The following is a 9,330-nucleotide window of genomic DNA, read 5'->3' as shown; positions in this document are numbered from 1 at the left end:
TTCCAGCGTTTGAGGTGTCATGGCTCTACAGTAGTTGGGTTCTTTAGTAAAGTATTTCCTTCACTAAAGAACCCAAATGGAACCCTGTCTGTCTGTACGTGAGATGATGTTCTGCTACTAATCGAAATGCTGGGAAAGGCGTTTTACTGAAGAGTGGCTCTGATGACGTGATTGGTGGTGCAGTAGGTATTCTGTCAGGGAAGTAATCCAGGCGTGAGGGCCATTACGCATTAACCGCAGTAAACCATGCTGCATGTTTTGTTCTGCTGAGCAGACAGAATATCACGCTCTGTCAGATGGCTCTGCTGATAACGTGGTCCAGGTGCTGAAGGTCACTATTAATGATGAGCCCAGGGCCCATACATACACACTCTCTCTCACCATCAGTCTCTCTGCTGTCTCTGAGCGAGAACACACACCAGGATGAAGCTGAAGCTGCCTAACCCCGGCCTGGAGGAGCGCATCCCCTCCCACGCCGAAGTGGAGAAGATGGAGGAGGTCCAGGCTGGAGACCGGCCACAGTGGGACAACAAAGCACAGTACATGCTGACCTGTGTGGGCTTCTGTGTGGGACTGGGAAACGTCTGGAGGTTCCCCTACCTCTGTCAGAGCCACGGGGGAGGTAGGACCATCAAAGACCACCACTTTCCTTTCCACATCAGTTTTATAAGGAGGTGAATGTGGGGGTTTAAAGGGTTAATACAGTACTGACAGAGACACAGAATAGATCTAAGGGTTCACTCAGTACGTAAACGTAAATGTGAGTAGAGTGGAGGCAGGGCTTAAAGAAATATTTCAACTGTAAAGATAAAATGGTTAATACACAATAATATAAAAGTGAATAAATAGATAAAGGGTTAATACAGTAATAAAGGCTGATATGGAGGTGATAGCAGAGACTAAAGGGTAAATACTGTAAAGAGACGTTGGTGTACAGATTAAATGGTGATGTTAAATGTTGATATCAAAAAATGTGAGATAAGATGAAAGTAGATGAAAGAGAGTGAAAAAGATGAAGGTGAATGAAAATGTGGAGATAACATTTAAAGGGTTAATATTACGTATGACTGTGGACAGATAGATGGTGGTGTTTACAGGATTAACACAGTAATTAAAGCTGGGTGTGGAGGTGGAGGTAGGAGGTGGAGGGAGTTTAAAGGGTTAATACAGTGATTAAAGCTGGATAGAATTGTGTCTGTAGAGTTAAAATACAATACTATATAAGTGAATAAAAAGGTGGATGTAAAATATGAAGTGAATGGAGTTTAAAGGGTTAATTCAGTAATCACAGCTGGATGTAGAGGTGGAGGTAGAGTTGCACCATAAAGGTGAATAGAAATGTGGGGGTAAGATTGAAATGGTTAATATAGATCTTAAAGGTGAATAGAGAGATTTAAAGTACAGTAGTATACAGTATTATCTACAGGTGGAGGCCAGAGCTAGAGACGCGAGTCTTCTTCGTGAATGAGTGCGACGGCACGTTTTCCCTGTCAGTTCAGTCCCGCTCAGGAAACAGATGCCTCACAGATGAAGGATGAACTTCCCTCAGAGCGGCGCGCTTTACAGAAGTGTCTCAGTCGGAGCCTTTATTTCTGTAAAACGATAAATCAGCTGAAGTGAAGCTGGTGTGACGTCGGGGTTTCAGCTGCCAGACATGAACATTCAGCAGCAGGAAAACCCCGCAGTGTGTCGGGGGCGCCGATGCTCGTAGCACTGTGGTTGTGGAGCACTGTGAGACAGTTTAACAACTGTACAAATTAAAGTCCCGTCAAAACACCATCCTCTGAGTCACAGCAGCTGCTCTAAGTTATGTGGAGTGCTCAGGCCCGAAGATCGCCACTCGCAGTGCCATCTGAAGGTGGAGGCTCAGTCTCGTAGCAGCACTTCTGACAGTCTGTACAAATCAGCATGTTCTGCATCAGTGTCAGATCAGAGCTAAGCACTGGCCGCTGCTTCTGGTCACCTGTTCCACTATACTCCACTTTTTTGCCTCTCCATGAGGCTTTTTAATACAGACGAGCTGCATTAGCTGTGTAGAGCAGTATATTCTTACTGTCTGGTCAAGCAGGAGAAGCTCTCAGCTCAGTCCTCTTCGCCGCTTCTGGTACATAAGGCCACAATTTTTCCAGCAGGTCACGGGGTAGAGGACAGGAGAAATTCGGCAGCTGGTCCTCCAGGTTGGGGGTTGGATGTAGGGCTAACAACCCTACTCTGTAAAAACATCACCCTGTTATGGAAACTGCATGTAGGAGAAGGCTAGCCGGCTAAACTGGCTAAGGCTACAAGAATAATGAAAACTCCCTTTTTAAGTCTTTAAGTGAGACGGGATGTAACGTTTAAAAATAGAGCTGACCTAAAAATAACAAACTGCACAAAGATAAGCCTTGATGCTAACATAGCTAGCTGCTATTCTCATTTGCTGCATATGGGGAGGGAGCTGTAGTGGTGTTAAATGAATAAGGTATGCAGTGGATGAGCCCTGTTACACACATTAACCCTTTATCTCCCACAGTTAGAACGATACTGATAGAAATCCAAAAATGAGAAAATGAAACCCTCCGAAGTCACAAAATGTTTTAGTGATATTGTCTGAATTTTAATTGGCCCCCAAACAAGTTAGACCCCCACCCTCATCCTAAAATTAAAAATCACAAAATCTTCACAATCAGTGCCATAAAATTCAATCCCAAATGATTCCTGACTCTTCCCGTGGTGTTCCCAGGAGCGTTCATGATTCCATTCCTGCTGCTGCTGGTTCTGGAGGGGATTCCTCTGCTGCACCTGGAGTTTGCAGTGGGACAGAGGCTCAGGAAGGGAAGCATCGGGGTCTGGAGGTCCATCAGCCCCTACCTTACTGGAGTCGGTGAGACCAACTGAAACACACTTTTAAAGAATTTAGCACTGCCAGGAATCATAATAATAATAATAATAATAATATTAATCACAGCCTGTAGTTCCTATAGACTAGAGATGACCAATTCAGGTCCAGGATTTTGGGGCGGGTTTTACTCTCTACACTTTCCCAATGTGATGACGGTTCTCCTGGTTCTCAGGTATAGCATCCATGCTGTGCTCCTTTGTGGTGGGGATGTACTACAACACCATCATGGCCTGGGTCATGTGGTACTTCTTCAACTCCTTCCAAGACCCACTGCCCTGGAGCCAGTGTCCCATCAATGACAACAGAACAGGTGACGAAGCTCCCAAACTCCCCTTACTTCCTGAGATCCGTCCCTTTGTTGGAACTGAAAAGGACCACAAGCCAAACCGCACCAGCAAAGTGTGTCTCTGATGTCGCCCCCTACAGGTTACGTGTCAGAGTGTGCCCGCAGCTCTGCTGTAGACTACTTCTGGTACAGAGAGACTTTGAACACCTCAACAAGGATCGAGGACTCAGGTGGGCTGCAGTGGTGGATGGTGTTGTGTCTGATTGGAGCTTGGGTACTTCTCTGGGTCTGCTGCATCCGAGGCATTGAGACTACGGGCAAGGTAAGACGGTAAACCTCAACCTTTCACATTAGTGTCTCTGAGTGACTCTGAGTGGCCCGAGGCCCTCAGCAGCCAGAGCCTGAGGATGCACTGTTGGCCATGCTCTCTCCGGGTGGGTAGATGGTGCTCTCTCCGCTCATCCCTCCCATTGAGATGCTGGTGGGTACAGCGCATTGGCTGTCGTAGCACTATAAAAGGAGGCGGTGGCTGACTTCACATGCCCAGGAGGAGGCGTGTGGTTGGGTGGGTTACTCAGCTCAGCTAAAATTGGGGAGAGAATTTATGTGATGTCTCAGCGAAACTTCTAGATGTTCTAGATCCAAAGTTGACACTGGAAAAGACATGGTTTCTTACTCGTTCCAGGCTGTGTACGTCACATCCACCCTTCCCTACGTGGTCCTCACCATCTTCCTGATCCGAGGGCTGACCCTCAAAGGTTCTGTGGATGGGATTATTTTCCTCTTCACTCCAGACGTAAGTTAATTTGCACTATAACAAAATCCACAGCAGGTTAAATCACAGCAATCTTTGTTTTCTGAAAGATTGTAAGGAGTAATACCCATCAGCCAGTTCCCTGTGAAAGTTAAATTGGAGGAGGAATTTGTCTTTGTCTCAGTGTGGAGGAAACAACCATGTTCTTAAAGAGAATTATAATAAAATAAAGATTGGTTTATGATTTTTCAAGCTTGCAAGGGCCAATCATTTCTTTGCCAATGGCGACAGACTGAACTCAGTTATTGAGCTGATTTAACTCAAAGGTACAGAGTTGAGTTCATCTAACAGAGAAATGTTCAGAGCTGTTACTCAACACTTACCCACATTCTAGTTGGGATCACTTAAACATACAGGCAAAACTTGTTTTCTGTGTTTTTTGGTGGCTCAGATTTTCTCGTTGGTACTATTCAGCATTGGTCAGTTGTTGCACTAATCCACAATTACGCATTCAGAAACTGTTAAATATTATTAATTATTAATCATTCATTGGTTATTACTTGGCACACATTCTTCTGTGCTCAACCATTCCTGGTTGTCTTTTAGGTGGATGAACTGATGAACCCGAGTACCTGGCTGGATGCAGGTGCTCAGGTGTTGTTCTCCTTCTCGCTGGCTTTTGGAGGGCTTATCTCCTTTTCCAGCTATAACCCTGTGCAGTAAGTGGACCAGAAATAAAGCTTTTATTGACCACAATCGCTGAATAAATGTTTGTCGACCAGAGTTTAAAAACTGGCGACTGATACAAATCCTGAACTGAGTTTTTTTTAATGCATCCAAACATTTATTGTTTCACCAGCAACCACTGTGAAAAGGACGCGGTCATAATCTCCATCATAAATGGCCTTACGTCCGTCTACTCAGCTACGGTCATCTACTCCATCATCGGCTTTCGGGCCACAGAGAAATACGATGACTGTTTGGCAGGGTTGGTTTTACAAACTTTGACTTTTCTGTACTTTAATGATTCACACTGCTTTCTTTACTCCATTTCATTCCTTATTAAAGCTGGTCACTGAACTGGATTAGTTGGTCATTTGTAAGGGATTTGACCGGACAGTTGGTGAGGAATAAAAGCAGGAATTAAAAAAAAAGAAAGTTATATGAATCACCATAGTCCAGATGTTAGCATCAGCATTGAGTTTCCAACAGGAGAAAGTAGCAGACAGAATCTATTAGATTTTATTAGGTGTTAGATAGAATAACGCTGCACATGTGAAATGAGGGCATTCATTACATTCCCTCCCAGCTCCAGAATGCAGCTCCAACAAAACTGTTTCTCTGCTTGTTTTCTTAAAACAGGAACATCCTGACCCTGCTGAACACTTTCAATCTTCCAGACGGGAACATCACTGAGAATAACTATGATGAAGCCTTTAAGAATCTCAACAGCACAGCACCCGACATTGTTCAGGGGCTCAATCTGACAACCTGTAACATGAAGACCTTCCTCAGCGAGGTACTGGCATGATCTCAAACCAGCTGAGGCGTACATCACACATAAGGTTTAGAAGACTAGAGATATACTCGCTGTTTGGCCATACGTCTGCGTAGACAACCGGACACTTCGGGAAAGTAACGGTTTACATACTTGCCCAGGTGCTACACCTGTTAATGAGGGCTTCCACTAGAGGGCAGAGCACAGAACACTGACTAGATGTCCACGTCAACTATAAAAATATTGATCCGAGAACTTGTAGAGAGGAGAACTACGGCTGGAAATGTCTTCCGAGTTTTTCGGACACTAGAGGGCACTCCAGAGCGAGTCCAAAATGAATAGGTTCAAATGGAGCATTTGAGAAAAATCGTAGTTAATAAATGTTAATTCACCGCCGTTCAGCACCTAAAGTTTCAACACTGCAGACAGATTTTTACTCCACTTATGAGACTTTGTACCTCATTTGTATTGATGACCTCAGGAAGTGTGTATCACTGTCTGCCACCGCCTCCAGCGGACAGGGGAGTAGTTCTACACTGATTTAATCATTTTATTGTAATAATGTTCATGTTTAACACTGCAAACATAGTCCCATTAAACATTAACACAGCATTAGCTGGCCAGGACGTTACCACCGGTCACAGTTACCATCGGTCACAGTTACCACCAAACAGAGCTGTTGTACCTCCAGTGTCAGCGCACCAACCAGGCAGCACTCAGTAGCAGTAATGCTAGCGTCTCCACTGCCCAAAACCCACCTGCTGGAGACAGAGAAAATATCCAGCTTTATATATATATATATATATATATATATATATATATATATATATATATATATATTTATAATATAATTTTTCTCTGCTTTTTAGTGAAACACCTCATTCGACTTTCCACTGTTAGAGGAAGATCCTGGGCGAGCAGTCAGACGCTATTTAGCTCTGTTCAAACAGGGAGTGGCCAAGCTCTCCATAAAGTGTCTCTGTACTGATCTGTGACCAGCTGTTCTGACAAGCATATTTATTACTGAACAGCAGTAGGGAGACATCACACAGATGACCGCAGGTAACTGCAGACCCGGTCTCACAGCCTTTCTGTACAACTGTCCACCATGTCGACCGTGCATACGTTAACAGCAAGTACACCTCTGGCCTAAGAGACAAATGAGCTTGCTGGAAGGTCTGTAACACTGTGTCCCAATCCGGTTTTTGGTGACCCCTGGGAGGTCAGCGATTTTTCTCTGTCCCACCTGTACCAGGTGCTTGGTGTTCATGAACATGCAGTTGGGATGAGTAAGAGGTAAGCTGTGGACATCTTAGGGGTTCCCAAGAGCCTGGGTCAATAAACTGTGATCTAAACAGGCTGAAAACAGAGCACCCTTTCTTGTCGACTTGCAGGGAGTGGAGGGTACCGGCCTGGCCTTCATCGTGTTCACAGAGGCCATCACCAAGATGCCCATCTCTCCTCTCTGGTCAGTGCTCTTCTTCATCATGCTCTTCTGTCTGGGACTCTCCACCATGTTCGGCAACATTGAGGGGTGTGTGGTGCCTCTGCAGGACTTGAACATTCTGCCCAGGACTTGGCCTAAAGAGGTGTTCACAGGTCAGCATGTCCAGGGGAAAGTGAGATAGAGCTGACACAATTGACCATGGCCTCCACTGATGTGGATTGGTGGAAGTGATTGACTTCCTGACTTGATTAGCTTGATCCGTCTCTGTTTGTAGGTCTGACGTGCCTGATCTCCTGCATCATCGCGCTCATCTTTGTGCAGTGCTCTGGTAACTACTGGCTGGCCCTGTTTGACGGGTTTGCGGCTTCTATTCCACTGCTAGTGATAGCTTTCTGCGAGATGATTGCTGTATCGTATGTCTACGGCATTGACAGGTAGGAGTCCAGTCAAAAGCTCACTGTTGACACCAGAGGTGTCAAATCCAGGTCCAGAAAGAATACATCCAACTCAGGATTTTGGTCCAAACTGAATTCTGAGTTGGATTTATACTTTCCAGACCTGGATTTGCCACCATTGGTCAACCCCCCTTAATCATTGGTTGAAGGGTAGATGAAAGCTTATGCAAGGTCATGTTTGCCTTATCAAGTCTTAGTCTTGACTGTGCTTTCTTATCTGGCAGATTTAACGAAGATCTTAAATTTATGGTCGGCCACAAGCCCAACATCTTCTGGCAGGTCACTTGGAGAGTCCTGAGTCCTCTCATCCTGCTGGTCATCCTGGTTTTCTACTTCGTCACCACTGTTAGCAAAAAGTTAACCTACAATGTCTGGGACCCTGAATCGGTAATCCTTCCTCTTTTAATATCAACTCTAATCTCATCTTCAACCCTAAACCTGAACCTTTTCATTCTAATCCTAATGCCAGGTGTTTGTCAGCAGCAGTCTGAGCATCTGTAGACGTTTACTATAGACCTGTACACAGCATTCTGTTCTTTCTGTCTGACTACAGCCAGGATTCCCGACACTGGCACAGCAGACCTACCCTGACTGGATCAGCGGCATCATATTCATCCTGGCTGGAACCCCCTGCCTTGCTATTCCTGGAGCAGCCCTCTTCATGTTCATTTATAAACGCTGTTGTAAGAAGGACAGACGTTACGCTGAGGAGAGACTCAACACCATATCAGACAAAGTGCCAATGAGCGTGACAACATCCAATTAATCATCAACAAACGAGTTAATGCCAGACATGTCCAGATACTGTTTGATGAGTAAGACTCCAGAAGGAACTGACTGATGAACTGGTGAAGTGTTGTGTCTGGCTGGCAGTATGAGTCCAGTGCCCAGCTCTAAATATAACAGCCTGGTTTCTGCAGTGCCAAGGGAACCTGGGTAAATCCCACCCAGTCCGGGTGTTTTATATTCCTCATAAGTTAAAGATTACTGAGTAATTTCACTCATTTATGTTGTGTTTTCATTTTAATCACAATCTATTTTAGTGTAAATGTTTGTATGTATTTATTATAATTGCATGTGCTGTTAATGGATGAATGATACAATAAACAGTGTGTTATCTGTACTGATGCTAAAGCTTATTTTCTGTAAATGGTTAATAACACTTCATCTAACAACTACATAACTAACTTCAGCTAGCCTGAACTAACCTGAGCTGTTCGTATTCTGTGTAGGTGTTTGATGGAGTGGTGTTGGTATATGATGGACTGGTGTTGGTGTTTGATGGACTGGTGTTGGTGTTTGATGGACTGGTGTTGATGTTTGATGGACTGGTGTTGGTGTTTGATGGACTGGTGTTGGTGTTTGATGAACTGGTGTTGGTATATGATGGTGTGGTGTTGGTATATGATGGAGTGATGGTATATGATGGAGTGGTGTTGGTATATGATGGAGTGGTGTTGGTATATGATGGAGTGATGTTGGTATATGATGGAGTGGTGTTGGTATATGATGGAGTGGTGTTGGTGTTTGATGGACTGGTGTTGGTGTTTGATGGACTGGTGTTGGTGTTTGATGAACTGGTGTTGGTATATGATTGTGTGGTGTTGGTATATGATGGAGTGGTGTTGGTGTTTGATGGAGTGGTGTTGGTATATGATGGAGTGGTGTTGGTATATGATGGAGTGATGTTGTGATGTTGGTATATGATGGAGTGATGTTGGTATATGATGGAGTGATGTTGGTATATGATGGACTGGTGTTGGTGTTTGATGGACTGGTGTTGGTGTTTGATGGACTGGTGTTGGTGTTTGATGAACTGGTGTTGGTGCTTGATGAACTGGTGTTGGTATATGATGGTGTGGTGTTGGTATATGATGGAGTGGTGTTGGTGTTTGATGGACTGGTGTTGGTGCTTAATGGAGTGGTGTTGGTGTTTGATGGACTGGTGTTGGTGCTTAATGGAGTGGTGTTGGTGTTTGATGGACTGGTGTTGGTGCTTTCAATTTGTA

General features: G+C 44.5%; 1 protein-coding gene across 1 annotated transcript; it reads left to right on the top strand.

Moving 5' to 3' along the window:
• The first annotated feature begins 417 nt into the window (after nt 1-417).
• Nucleotides 418-8,087, top strand: LOC140549610 (sodium-dependent neutral amino acid transporter B(0)AT1-like). Its single transcript, XM_072673359.1, has 12 exons — nt 418-622; nt 2,723-2,863; nt 3,054-3,191; nt 3,308-3,489; nt 3,853-3,963; nt 4,528-4,640; nt 4,781-4,909; nt 5,284-5,440; nt 6,814-7,018; nt 7,141-7,300; nt 7,546-7,708; nt 7,875-8,087. The coding sequence occupies exons 1-12, from the start codon at nt 424-426 to the stop codon at nt 8,085-8,087; spliced, it is 1,911 nt and encodes a 636-aa protein (XP_072529460.1). The 5' UTR covers nt 418-423.
• The last annotated feature ends 1,243 nt before the right edge of the window (nt 8,088-9,330 follow it).

This window comes from Salminus brasiliensis, chromosome 2, assembly GCF_030463535.1.
Source record: "Salminus brasiliensis chromosome 2, fSalBra1.hap2, whole genome shotgun sequence".
NCBI lineage: Eukaryota > Metazoa > Chordata > Actinopteri > Characiformes > Bryconidae > Salminus > Salminus brasiliensis.
This window is presented reverse-complemented; position numbering and strand designations above follow the sequence as displayed.

What these genes read in the sequence shown, in the direction of transcription:
- LOC140549610 (XM_072673359.1), top strand. Translation starts at nt 424, where the DNA reads ATGAAGCTGAAGCTGCCTAACCCCGGCCTGGAGGAGCGCATCCCCTCC. An exon ending in TCCAGCTATAACCCTGTGCA is followed by an intron (nt 4,641 to 4,780) that starts GTAAGTGGACCA and finishes TTGTTTCACCAG; the next exon opens with CAACCACTGTGAAAAGGACG. An exon ending in TGAAGACCTTCCTCAGCGAG is followed by an intron (nt 5,441 to 6,813) that starts GTACTGGCATGA and finishes GTCGACTTGCAG; the next exon opens with GGAGTGGAGGGTACCGGCCT.